The sequence below is a fragment of the Balaenoptera ricei genome, chromosome 2 (genome assembly GCF_028023285.1).
Source record: "Balaenoptera ricei isolate mBalRic1 chromosome 2, mBalRic1.hap2, whole genome shotgun sequence".
In the NCBI taxonomy this organism is placed as follows: Eukaryota; Metazoa; Chordata; class Mammalia; order Artiodactyla; family Balaenopteridae; genus Balaenoptera; species Balaenoptera ricei.
In genome coordinates, this window is record NC_082640.1 from 111,855,303 (window position 1) to 111,869,282 (window position 13,980).

The 13,980-nt window shown below is 36.6% G+C and overlaps 1 protein-coding gene across 4 annotated transcripts; it reads right to left on the reverse strand.

Annotated features, from left to right (window-relative positions):
* Positions 1–1,535: 1,535 nt before the first annotated feature.
* CCNB1IP1 (cyclin B1 interacting protein 1) lies at positions 1,536–13,103 on the reverse strand. 4 transcript variants are annotated; one of them, XM_059915612.1, is made up of 5 exons: positions 13,060–13,103; positions 12,791–12,957; positions 9,097–9,417; positions 3,818–4,151; positions 1,536–2,046 (listed from the first exon to the last, which is right to left on the reverse strand). In XM_059915612.1, the coding sequence occupies exons 3-5, from the start codon at positions 9,391–9,393 to the stop codon at positions 1,844–1,846; spliced, it is 834 nt and encodes a 277-aa protein (XP_059771595.1). In that variant the 5' UTR covers positions 9,394–9,417; positions 12,791–12,957; positions 13,060–13,103; the 3' UTR covers positions 1,536–1,843. The 4 variants fall into 4 exon arrangements, with proteins under 4 accessions (XP_059771595.1, XP_059771596.1, XP_059771594.1 ...); XM_059915613.1 differs by lacking the exon at positions 12,791–12,957 and having other exon boundaries at positions 13,060–13,072; XM_059915611.1 differs by lacking the exons at positions 12,791–12,957; positions 13,060–13,103 and adding an exon at positions 10,722–10,804.
* Positions 13,104–13,980: the final 877 nt, after the last annotated feature.

Consider the following 13,980-nt stretch of genomic DNA (forward strand, 5'->3'; position numbering starts at 1 on the left):
GAGACACAAGACACTGGGAACAGTAATTGCTTCCAGAAAGGGGAAGCGAGTGGTTGGGGAATAGGGGTGAAAGGTAGAATTTTCACTCTATGAATTTTTTTTGTACCTTTTGAATTCGTACCATATGAATGTATTAAACTCTTAAATAACTTTTTTTTTTAAGTACCATGTAATAGTCCACCAGAGTTTTTCTTTACTTTTTAGTTTTAATCATAGCTTACTTACACTTCAAACTGATTCTGTGAACCTAACAAAGGAAGAAGCAGAGGTTCAGGACAGAAATCATAAATGTACAAAAATTATTTCTTCAAATCACTTTTTAACAAAATTTAAAACTTCATAGGGAAGAAAAACTTTGCAGTCTATAAAATCTGTGTAATTAGCAATGAAATAGGGAGGGATGTTTTTAAGCTTTTAAGTCAAGATTTTTTTCATCCTCTTTCTCACACACCATTTTAACTTTGGGGTTCAGTAAAAAATATTTTTGAAGAGATTTTATATTCTATACCCCTAAAGAAGAAAACATTACTTGCTTGCTATTAAATTATGTAAAGCAAGGGCATTCACTTGCCTTTCTGCAATAACTAAATTTAAAATATCCTCAAATGATTTCAGTATGACTTTTATCACCTAAAAAACAATGGAATTTGGAATTTAGGGTAATTCCATTGTAGTTCCTCCCAAACCAGTAACAATAAATCATAAAATCTAAGACGTAGAAAAGGCTGTAAGGATAATTTAATTCAATCCCTCACTTTACAGATGTAGAAACAAAGGCCCAGGAAATTTAAACTCAAACTTGCACAACTAACAGATGGAAAAAAAAAAACTAGAACCTTGATGTTCTGCCTCCCCAACCAGTATACTTTCAAGTCTTGCCTCTAATAGGATGTAAACTTACTGAAAGTGTCCTTCAAATTTCTTTCTTGGCTCTACATTTTAAATAAGTTTCCTGTGATAGTAGTCAGAAATGATCACTATTTAATAAAGAAAAACAAGGAATAAATCATTAAAAGTATTTTAATTAGTATAACCTCTTGAGATCAACACCACATTGGTAAGTTTTCTGCAGTAGAAGTGCATTCCTAAATAAGTAGACCCAGGGCAACAGCTAGCAAAAGAGTAAAGAAAGTAATTTTACTCTAAAATAAATGCCAAAAAGTCAACTTTACAAAATAATTTTATCAGTGTGAGTTATTTTTAAATAGAAATAGGAACTAAACACACATGCATCAAATTGTACCTTCATTCACTGACATGAGCACACCTCCAAACAAGTTAATACAAGGGCAAATACATTAAATATATACAAATAAATGTACACACCCAAGTAACAAGCTACAGGCTCACTCACTATTTCCTGAAACCAAAATCTTCACATAAACATACTGTCAAATGCAGCAAAAAAACAATGTAAAGGAACATACATATACATGTATGTATAAATACCAGAACCCAAAGTGACATGTAGCCATATAACATAGATGCTTATATAGTATGTTTAAAAACATGGCCTAGTCAGAAATAGCCCAGACAGAAACAAATGGTGATCTACAAAATACCCAATAATATTGTAAGCTTTTCACTACCAGTGAAAACTCAACAGTTCACCCTAAAATTGAGTTTAATAAAACGCTTACGCCTTAAAGAATAGAAACAGAAAAGGAAACCTGATTCTAAAGCCACCCACCACTGCCACTGAATCTCTTATAAGTTGAAAATGTGAAGACAACTTCGAAGACTCAATACAAACACAGAGAGGTTGGTGACTCTTATCTAAAACAAAGATTATTTACTAAATGAAATCACTGAAAGTAAACAGAGAAACATTCTGTAAGGTGAACTAAATTCTTTTTACTTTAAAGGCCCTGCTAGAGACTTGCTGCTGCTCTAATTCATTACTTGGGGAGGCAAAATTAAAAAAGCTGTTGGTGGGTTCAGGTGCTGTGGGAGAACCCACAAAAAATGGTCTGAACTGAAAATCTCCATCTCCACCACCCCGATTTCGAACTGGTGTACTGTCCAAAGGAAACTTGGAGTTGTTCCCTAGGAGAAAAATAAGGGAAGAACTTAAGCATCTATTTCCTTACAGATCTTTTGGAACAAAAAGACAAAGTCATTTAATAAATATTGTAACAGAACTCAACTCCTATGAGATGGATAAAACATAAACCTTGGATAAAGCAAAGGGCTATGATGGTCCCCTCCCCTGACCATAGTATATATACCATACCTTCTTCTGTGTGCAGTTTCCAATGATAGCCATTATCTCATCACCAAAAGTAATTTAACACAATGAAATACTTTAGTAGAGCTAGAATTTATAGTACCACAATTTCATTCATTATCTATTAATCTACATCAAAGGAATATCATATGTATTCGTGTGTGTGTGTAAACTTTTGTTTAAGAACAAATCTTTTTTTATGATTTCCATAAACACTCTGGAAAATATATGACAACCATGAAAACCTGGCACATATTTATGACCCGAGATCAATTAGAATAGCCTTAGAAAAACTCTACAATAGATCTAATAAAATAAGCATTTAACAACTTCCACTGAACGCATCCTTGGCTTTAGTTACATAACTAAAGGATAATGCTGACTATATCTGCTTCAAGCCAACGATGGTAGCAAGAGGTAAAAGTATTAAAAAGGTAAGTGTGCACAAAAAGAGGAACAGGTAAGAATTGGTGAAAATGAAAGAAATCGAAATAAATGTGGATAGTGACAAGGAAAAAATAAGAACACCTATAATGCCCACAAAAAATAATACTTTGATTGACTATATGATTAACTGAAAGTTAAGAAGAAACTTATTTTTGTTTCGATTCTCATATTTGATACTTTTCATCTCATTACTTCATGCCTTTTCTAGGACATCGTCTCCTCCCCCACAATAAAATTCAAAAAATGAGGTTTTATAAAAATCCAGCTCAAGAATTTTTACTTTTTTGTGTGCCAAAATTTATTAATAGCATAGTAAAAACTATTGGATTCTGTTATATCAAGAGTAGTATAAAGGGGAGAACTCAGGAAGAGATATGAGATTCATTGCATCTGACAAGGCATCTAATAAGCAGAAAAGCTAGACTGTACATTTCCATGGGGCAGGAATCCTACCTGGATAATCCTTATATCCTCATTGCCTAAGATTATGCCTAGCAGCCTGGCACATGAATCATGTTTGATAAATATTTGATGAATGTATGAATGAATAAACAGAAGAACAAACAAACCAAACAACCGACAATAACTTAAGAACTGTACAATCAGTATTGTCATGTGAAAGAAACTAAAACATGGCCTTCTCAGAGGATAGCAAATACTTAAGAGTGTGGGCTCTGAAGATAGCTCTGTGACCTTGACCAATTAAACTTTCTGTTCCTCAGTTTTCTCATCTGTAAAATAGGGATGATGATAATAACACCTACCTCATAAAGTTTTGAAAATAACACAAATACATGTAAAGTTATAATAGTCTCTAGCACTTAGTAAGGAATCATTAAATGGCAGCTAATATTATTATTATTATTGCAACTAAATAGCTTTTCATTTGAAGTGGCAATTTGCAACTTTAATTTTGGAATTATTTACTCTCTGTTCAAATAAATTGAAGATATAACTTAAATGTAAGCAAATAAAATAGATAAAAGTAATGATGGGCAGGTTGAGATGCAGATGAAGAACTTAGAGCCTACTACCACTCTAAGTCTCTGGAGTCTCCACTAACTGCCTGGAATTATGCAGGGCACAGTGTGAAAAATCACTGATTTAAAGAACAGATATTGGATATTACATGTCATTTCTTACCTAATGGGAAGCCAAAAACACCAGACTGTGCAATCATAGATGGTTCAAGGGTACCATCTTGGTTAGCAATAGTGATATTTCGTAGCCTAAGGCTATCATAGAGGCCTTGGAGCTTTTGATACTGGCGATTTCTCTCCATAAGTTTCTCAGAGATGTCACTGAACTTTTTCTTGTATTCTTCTAGCACTTTCTTCATGGAGGTGACCTCCCCTTTCATAGAGGTCAATTCTATATCCTTGCTCTGTATTTGCTGCATATATATCTTCTCCAACTGTTTCAGATGGCCCTCAGCCTTGCTGAAATTGTATTCTTGATAGAGACGCTCCTGGTGTACCTGTCCCAAGAGAGAAAAGAAAGATTTAAGGTAATAAATGCAAAGTTGTATATTTTAACTTTATACTGATACAAACACAGAAAGAAAAGAAAGACACACATACTGAGATGTTATTAAAGTTTAGAACCAGGTTAAGAAGCAATTAGGATGTACAATAGGATGGTTATTATAGAAAATAATATGCCATGTCACTAAATGCATAGAAAAAAAATTTGGAGGAATATTCTCAAACCACTACCAGACTACCAAAAAGTATTTGTTTAACCTTAACAAGTGACATGTAGCCCAAAGGTTTCTAGTATATAATACTATATTTCAAGTAATCCATAGTGTGGATAACAGATTATAAGATAGCCCCCAATTATCCCTGCCTCCTAGCACTTATATCCTCCCCTTGAGTGTGGACAGGACCTGTGATTAGAATACAGGAAAAATGACAGGATATGGCTTCATCAGTACATTACATAAGAATATAGGGTTTGTCTTACTAGCACACTCTCTCTCTTGCTGGATTTGTGGAAGCAAGAGGCCAAATTGGAAAGGCCAACAGGCAAGTAACTAAGAGCAGCCTCTGGGCAATAGCCAGCAAAATACTGAGGTCACAGTGACTTTAAGCATAGACTTTACAACCTTCACAAAAATTAACTCGAAACTGATTACATATCTAAATGTAAAACACCAAAACTATAAAATTCCTATAAGTTAACATAGGAGAAAATCTAAATGACCTTGGGTTTAGTGGTGACTTTTTAGATAAAATACCAAAGGCACAATCTATGAAAGAAATAACTGACAAGCTAGACTTCATTAAAATTAAAAATTTCTGTTCTGCAAAAGACAATGTCAAGAAAATAAAAGACAAGCCACAGACTAAGAGAAGATATTTGCAAAAGACACATGTGATAAGATATGTAAAAAATATTTGCAAAAGACACATCTGATTAAGAACTCTTAAAACTCAACAATAAGAAAACAACCCAATTTTAAAAAATGGGCCAAAGACCTTAATAGACACTTAATAGACACCAAAGAAGATATACAGATGACAAAAAAGCGTATGAAAAGATGCTCCACATCATATGTACCCAGGGAAATGTAAATTAAAACAATGAGATACGACTACATACCTATTAGAATGACAAATTCAGAACACTAACAACACCAAATGCTGTCAAGATGTAGAGCAAAAGGAACTCTTTGATTGCTGGTAGGAATGCAAAATGTTATTGCCACTTAGGAAGATAGTTCGGCAGTTTCTTACAAAAGTAAACATACTCTTGCCATACAATCCAGCAATTGTGCTCTTTAGTATTTACCCAGAGGAGCTGAAAATGTATGTCCTGCATACAGATATGTATAGCAGCTTTATTCATAATTACCAAAAGATGGAAGCAATCAAGATGTCCTTTAGCAGGTGAATGGATAAATCTAACAATGGAATACAATTCAACACTAAAAAGAAATGAACACCGTCAAGCCATGAAAAAACATGGAGGAAACAAATTCATATTAGTAAGTGAAAGAAGCCAATATGAAAAGGCTACAAACTGTATTATTCCAATTATATGACAGTCTGGAAAAGGCAAAACTATGGAGACAGTAAAAATATCAGTGGTTGCCAGGAGTTGGTGGTAAGGAGAGATGAACAGGTGGTGCACAGAGGATTTTTAGGGCAGTGAAACTACTCTGTATGACACTGTCATAGTGCATACACATCATTATATATTTGTCCAAACTCATGGAATGTACAACCCAAAGAGAGAATCCTAATATAAACAATGGACTTTGGTGGGTGATAGTGATTTGTCAATGTAAGTTCATCATTTGTAACAAATGTACCACTCTGGTGGGGTATGTTGATAATGGGGAGGCTATGCATGTGGGGGGACAAGACATATAGGAAAACTCTGCACCTTCCTCTCAAATTTGCTATGACCCTAAAACTGCTTTAAAAATAAAGTCCATTAAAGAGAATAAAAAGGAGGCCCTCAGTCTGATAGTTCATTAGAAAGTGAATGCTGCCAACAACCACATGAGCTTCGAGGCTGATCCTTCTCCAGTCAAGATTCCAATGAAACTGCAGCCCTTGTCAACACCTTGACTGCAGCCTTGTGAGACCCTGAGCAGAATCCATGCGTAGACTCTTGATACACAGAAACTGAGATAATAAACGTGTGTTGTTTTTAGGCCACTAAATTTGCTGTTTAAGCCACTAAACTTGTTATACATCAATAGACAACTACTACACACAGAAACCAATTTTGGCTTATCTTTGGATTCACTGTCCTTTAAATATTGACAGAAAGCGAAATATGACCACTCTTTTTTTTAACCATTTTTTAATTTGCCCATTCTATATAGTTTGATGTAACTCTTCCAAGTCTGGGTTACCAGTCCCTATTATGTGGTCCCATAGCACTTTCTACTTCCTTTATCATTATCGGCATGAAAAATGTATTGTAAATGTCTGGGTTTTTTCTTTATCTTTATCACCACTAAACTGTAGCCTCCTTGAAGCTCCTTATATATTGTTCATTACTGTATACCCAGCACCTAAGATGGTGCATGAGATATAAGTGTTTCCTGGTATTCAAAAAACTATATGTTGAATATATATATATACACATATACATATATACATATATATAGAGAGAGAATGACTAATAGGAAAAAAGTGAATAAATGAAGTAGAGAAAAATCATTACTGGCTACTAATTCATTCACTGGTTTCCACCACATCTGAAAAGATGAGAACAATACCACATGTTCATGTTCAATCAATACTACCCTCCAAATTGGAATCTACTTTAAGACAGAGTGCCTATTCATTCAGTCAATAAGTATTTACTGAGACTTAAGACCAGTAATGATGGTCACTGAGGACCCAGAGAAATACAGGAATCAAAACTTGACCTAAAGAGCTCTCCTAACTAGAGAAGATGAACAAATATATAAATAATTACAATACAGGATAAATAATACAACAAAGGTAAGCATAAGAAGATACAGGATCATGTAAGAGGAACACCTTACCTAGAAAAATATAATGATAATATTTACTTGACAGATGACAAATAGAACCTTTAAGACGCATTATTATAAATGCATATACAAGATATAACAATATACTCAAGGACATGATAAAAGTTCCCCACAAGAAAACCTTTCTAAGAAGGAGCCAAAGGCAGAAATCAAAATGGGAAAGAAATAAGTATGTGAATTTGAAGATAAGAATGCTCATCACAGCATTTTTTAAAATAACTTACAAATTATGATACAATCCAATCATTAAAATTATGATTACATCAAATACACAAAAATTTTAAACTTCTGTATGTCAAAAAAATCAATGAAGACTAATAAAAGGTAAGTGGAAAAAAATTTTCTAGCAACATCTGAGTTAAGTATATGTATAGAAAGAATTCTTTCAAATCAGTAGGGAAAAGACTACAGCAACTAAAAAAACAAACTGAAGCAGGCAATTAATAAAAGAAAAATATATTAAAAATACAAGAAAATGTGTTCATCTAAAAGTCATCCAAGAAATGAATATTCAGAGAGCAATAAGATTCTATTTTACCCATATCTAATTGGTGAGTAGAAAGTATGGAGAACAAGCACGCTCCTACACTTCTTAAGGGAACACAAACTGACATGATCTAACTGGAGGGCAACTTAAAAATACTACAATTATTAAAACTTTGAAATGTTTAAATCCACTTTCAGGAATTTAAATTTAGCAAAAAATTAACAATATGAATTTCATGATAACTGCTCATCACAGCATTTTTTAATAATGGAAATAAATTATGATATATTATGACCATTAAAATTATGATTATAGAATGGCTAATTTTTAAATATTTAATAAAATGCTCATAACAGGCATAATATATTATCAATTTACCTGGCCACAGAAACAGTGTCTGTGGTATTACCCTATTTTTGTACAGACAAAATATATATATTATTTTGTCTATATACAAAATATATAGACTATATATATATATATATATATATATATATATATATATATATTTATACGCAGAAAAAGTCTAGTAGGGACTTCCCTGGTGGTCCAGCGGTTAAGACTCTACACTCCCAATGCAGGGAGGCCGGGCCCAGGGAATTAGATCCCGCATGCCACAACTTAAAGAGCCAGCATGCCGCAACTAAAGACCCCACATGGGGCTCCCCTGGCGGCACAGTGGTTAAGAATCCGCCTGCCAATGCAGGGGGACACGGGTTCGAGCCCTGGTCCAGGAAGATCCCACATGCCATGGAGCAACTAAGCCCGTGTGCCACAACTACTGAGCCTGTGCTCTAGAGCCCGCGAGCCACAACTACTGAGCCCACGTGCCACAACTACTGAAGCCCGCACGCCTAGAGCTCGTGCTCCGCAACAAGAGAAGCCACTGCAATGAGAAGCCCGCGCATCGCAACAAAGAGTTGCCCCTGCTCGCCACAACTAGAGAAGGCAGCGCGCAGCAAAGACCCAACGCAGCCAAAAATAAATAAATTAAATAAATAAATTTTTTAAAAATAAAGATCCCGCATGCTGCAATGAAGATCCTGAATGCAGGAATGAAGATCCCGAGTGCCGCAACTAAGACCCAGGGTAGCCAAATAAGTAAATAAATAAATATTTTTAAAAGAGAGAGAGAGAGAAAACAAAAAAAAAAAGAAAAAGTCTAGCAATACACAAACAAAAATATATCAACATTGGTTATCTCTGAGTGATGGAATTATGGATGGTTTTTTATTTTCTTCCTTTTGGATTTTCAACAATAAACATATTACTTTTGAAAAAAAAAAAATTTATTAAAAAGAAAGTTTTCCATACATTCATTAAAAAATAAATACAAACACAGCGAAGGAAAAACATTAGAAGCTTTCACACGTGCCTCAAATCATACTCTCCAGAGAAACTAGCCTAAGCACTAACCTGATACGTCCAGAAGGCCAGTGCTCGGGAGCTAATGTCCAACACAATCTCTGGTCGAAGTCCCGCCAATACCATGGCTTTATATTCCTCTGATGGACTGAGTTCTGTGCGGACAATATCTAACTTTCCAGAAAGAGTACTGTTGCAGGCAGGGCAGATAGCTGGTGAACGACTAAACTCACCACTGCCATGCTGATCACAGAATATATGAGAGCAGGCAGTGACCCATGCATAACCAGAGAGCTTGATGCGACACTTACGATAGTTACAAAGCAGCATGTCTTCACACAAAGACATAATAGATAATAAGGTTTCCAGATGCTGAAAAGAATCCAAAAAAGGGGTAAATGAAAAAGTCAAATTGCAGTAAAATTAAATAAATAGATAAGTAAATAAAACATGTTTTTATTCTATTAAGACAAAATAATGTACCTTTTATTAGGCTTTTGTATTTATTATAATAAATATATAATATTGATTTCAGTCACCCAACAATACTGGGTTCCTTCTTTGTGCAAACCACTACCAAGGCCATGAAAAAACTTTTTAAGGAAAAAGTTAAAGACACAGGTGGTTCCACATCTTACTTACAAGTCAAAAATAATATGTTCATGGAAAAAAAAGGCTTAGGAACATTTACAAAGTACAAACAAATAAAAATTAAATTACTGCTTTTTGCCATTCCTCAACACCTAAACAAAAATCCAAATTTATTACCCATTCATAGTTCTCTAGAATATTTTAGTATCACTTCTCACACTTGGCAGATATAAAAGTCCAGGCACTGATTTCAGGCATTCTTTAATGCAAAGTATTTTAAGTTATGTTTTTAGGTTTTCATATATGCTGATTCCTCAGATTCTTTACCTGTGCTGCCTTGACTAAAAAAGAGTAGTAATCTGATAGTATTAAATGGAAACTAACCTAATTCATCCAAGTAGTTGACATTATGAAGCCTGAAAATCTATATAAAAGCAGGTTTTAACACCAATTAAACAACTCACCTATTAATATAAATACTATTCAATGCTGCACTTCTATTTCAAACATTTGAAAAACCATATAAATACACAAGTTATTTTTCAATATAGTGTTCATTGTTACTGGAGTTTTACTAATCCAAACTAGGCAGCAGTATTCTGAATATACCGAAATTAGTCATATATTGTATAAAATAATAGTAACACACCAATTATACACCAAGGGAAAATGGTCACATTTATGAACTGATAAATTCCGTCAAGAATGTTGCCTTGGTCATGGGGTGAACAAGGATGCTCTGACACCTTTACCCCAAATGCCCCAGCTGAGGGTGTCTCCACAGGTACAGGCACCTGGCGGCCGGAGTTAGGAGGCCTATTTTCCCTCCGGCAGGGCAATATGCCGAGGGGAAGCAGAAGAGATGGAAACAGTTTGGAACCTGAGCCCCTTCTCAGGCAGAGCGAGAAGCGCAGCTAATTCCAAATTTTCCACAAGCTGGGAGAAAGAGCCAATTCAGTGAGCTGTCCAAGTCAGCGAGGACCAAGTTTTGAGGGTTAGACTCACGCAAACTTCAAATTCGCAGCCCGCTTTCCGCGCTCGAAAGAGAAAATACTAACAACACTAATACCAATAAAATATCTAACCGGAGGCGCCCAGAAAAAACGCGGGAAAACGCCGTTGCCTCCTCAACTCCGCGACGAGCGAGGACTCGCCGCGGGCGTCGCCACTACGTCTGAGGGCGCATGCGCGGAGTCGCCCGGGAGCCTGCAGGGGGCTGAGCGCCCGGGTCACCGCCGCTCAGGATTCTGGGACCCGCCGGGCTGTGGCACCTGCACTGTGGGGGGTGCACCCCCAGGTACGTGCATCTCAGAGAGCGAATCTGACTGGGCCTGGCCTAGGTTTCCCACTTGGGAGCCCCGTAGATACTGTCATCGTGTGCTCTTTTCAGCCCTCGACTGGCACAAGAGTGACATCCTAGCTGTCATGGGCCTAACATTTGAGGTCAGAGCAGAGTGGGTACAGTTGAGAAGCTAACAGCCTCTGAGTACCCGCAGGTGTTTGTCCTGGGAAAATTTGGGGAGGACCGACTGGGCAACACTTTCTAAGTATTTAAGGGAAAAAGCCCCCAAAATTGTGTGATACCTATAACTTGACGGCTAACACCTCTGTGTTGAGGTAGATTCTGCCATTTTTTAAATCCATCTTGAAATAGACATCTTTCCAGCTTTTCCACATCCTCTATATAATATTAAAGAACTTTTCTTGATTCAGAGTCTGCATTATGAACATTCATTACAGCTCTAGGAACGAAGCGATAGGATCGGGTGTCGCAGCTTTTTTGAGGTCATCTGCCTGTGTGCTTTCCTGGACCTGCTTGTAATTGTTTAAATATCTGTACTGGCTTTATCCTAATGCTGTTACTTGTCACTTTTTCTGTTCTGTGCTTACTGTATGACTTTCTGCTCAATCTATGAGTCTATTAGAATTCATATTAGAAATTAAGCCGAGAGCTTGAGGGGTCCTCAGGATACATGCCTTAATGCTGTCTTTTGTCGCCACCTTTCCATATTATATGAAACCAGTATGAATTAGTAACAGAAGCAACCCAATAAATCAGTAACACAATGGACACTAAGCCCTGCAAACCCCTTTATGGGTTGTGAATCTGTATACTAAACCTTTCTCCTTCAAACAGAAACCTATCCTGATTAAACAACTTTCTGCTCATTTTTTGTCTATTTGCAACTAGTTCATAGTAATCAGGGTCATCTTGGCCTTTGTATACTTTTCCTAAAACATCTTCTGACAGTTTAGAATAGAAACTCAATTCTAGTGGTACAAAATAGGTTTGAAGAAAATTAGGGGTTCATGTGTAAACCATGTAATCCTTAACATATTCTGGTTATCTGAGCCTTTTGTGCATTTTCTGGTTTTAACTATGCCAAATGTAGAAATATTACTTAAAGTACAATAAAAGGGTATAATCTCATTTCAAGTTATAAACACAAAGCATTCAAATTCTACCAGTACCTAACTTTATGATTCTAGCCAAGTTACCTTTGTGCTGCAGTATGATCCCTTCCTGCTTCTTCATCAATATCGATTCCCCAATGATACTGATTCCCCAGACCTTAGTGTTACCCACACCATTTTCTCTCTAAATCAGTTTCCAATTTCCAACCCATTTAGCTAAAAGCCTGTATGAATTAAAACACACATACACACACACACACACCCCACACACAGATTTTGGGACGGGGGGAGAGAACCTGTTTTGCCAGATAGGAGAAAAGGGGGGTGGCTACAAAGTCTTAATATCCCAGTAGACTGGAACACCAGGAATTGACCTGTTTCTTGGTGGCATGTTGTTGGGAAAACTAGCAAAGTAGTCTTGTTCAGGCTTGAGGCAGAAGCAGGCCTCTGCTTGACCTGTGACCCTGCCTGGACTGCGCGCCTGCTTGCACACCTAACAATTGCTGCTAGCAAGTCAAGCGGCGCTTACAAGAACAAAGGGAGTGGGTCTTGGAATTTCTTGAGTCCTGGGGACCTGGCCAGTCCCCCATGTTCTGGAAAATCTTGTGACTCATATGGTGAAACCAACAGCATTGTTAAAGTGAATCCAGAGCTGCATTTTTGCACACAAACTGATGATATCAGTTTGCAGCCTGGAATTATAAACGGAAGCCCCCAGAACTCCAATCTGAAGTCTCACCTGTGGGGTGGATGCACCATCCGGGACCCTTCCCAACTGGGGCTCCAGACTGCTGTCACTCGGGACTTTCCAGCTGCTGTTTGGATCTGGAAGTAGGTGTCGGCCCAATTCGGTGATGTATATCCTGTTATGTTTCTCTAATATTCTTATTCCTTTCCTTCTAATGACTGTATATTAAAATTAAGTTTAATCACCTTTCATTAAAGAACTGATTAAAGCTGTTTACTTATGTGAAACAAGTGGTTATTTTGCCAACGAATCCAACAAACCTTAAAACTGAAAGCAGGCTTTCGGCAAAACACGTGTCTTGTTCTCTCACGACATAGACAAAATCTTCAACGGCTCATTTCTAAGGTGCTCCTGGGGATGAGACCACTGAAATCAATCAAGGCTGGGATACAGAGACCCATCCACCAAAATGAGATCTTTAAAATATTGGTTTTTATTATTAAATATCAAGCTTATCAAAAATGTATGGAGAATGACCACCACTCAGCTTTAATAAACCCAAAGCTTTCTCACATTTGATATTTTTAATGAGGTAACAAATTACAGATACAGTTGAAGCTTCCCCTGTGTACACCTCAATCCACTTTCCTCTTACCTCTTCAGAGGTAAACAAGCCAGATTTTGGTGTTTATCATTCTCATGCATGCTTTTATACTTTTAATATATGTATGTACATCAAACTTTGTTGTGCATATTCTTTTTTTCTTTTTGTCAGCTTGTGTATTCAGAGCCCAATGGAGAGTGGCTCTTTCTCACATGGGTAAACTTACATCTCAGAATCTCCAGTGAACACCATAACTGCCTTGTAGACTGAGTATTTATTTCAAGCTGACCAGTCTATTGTCTCCCTATCACATTTTAATAAGAAGCACAGAATTGTGAAAGGTTGTGGGAGGCATGTAAGGAATTATTAAACTGTTCAGTGACAAAAGGCACTGATGATACCCTGATGCCATCACACTAATCATAGGAATAACACGGCTAGTGGATTGATGATACTTAAAATCGAACAGACAAAGTGCCCCCACTTGAAGAGTGCCAGACTGGGCACAGGTGCCATTTGCTTGTGACACTCCTTTTCCTGTATTTTCGGGACTGACCCACCCTCTTTATGATGGGCAATTCCCTCTTCACCTCTTTATTATTTTTTTGAATTTTTGAATTTTATTTGATTTTTTATA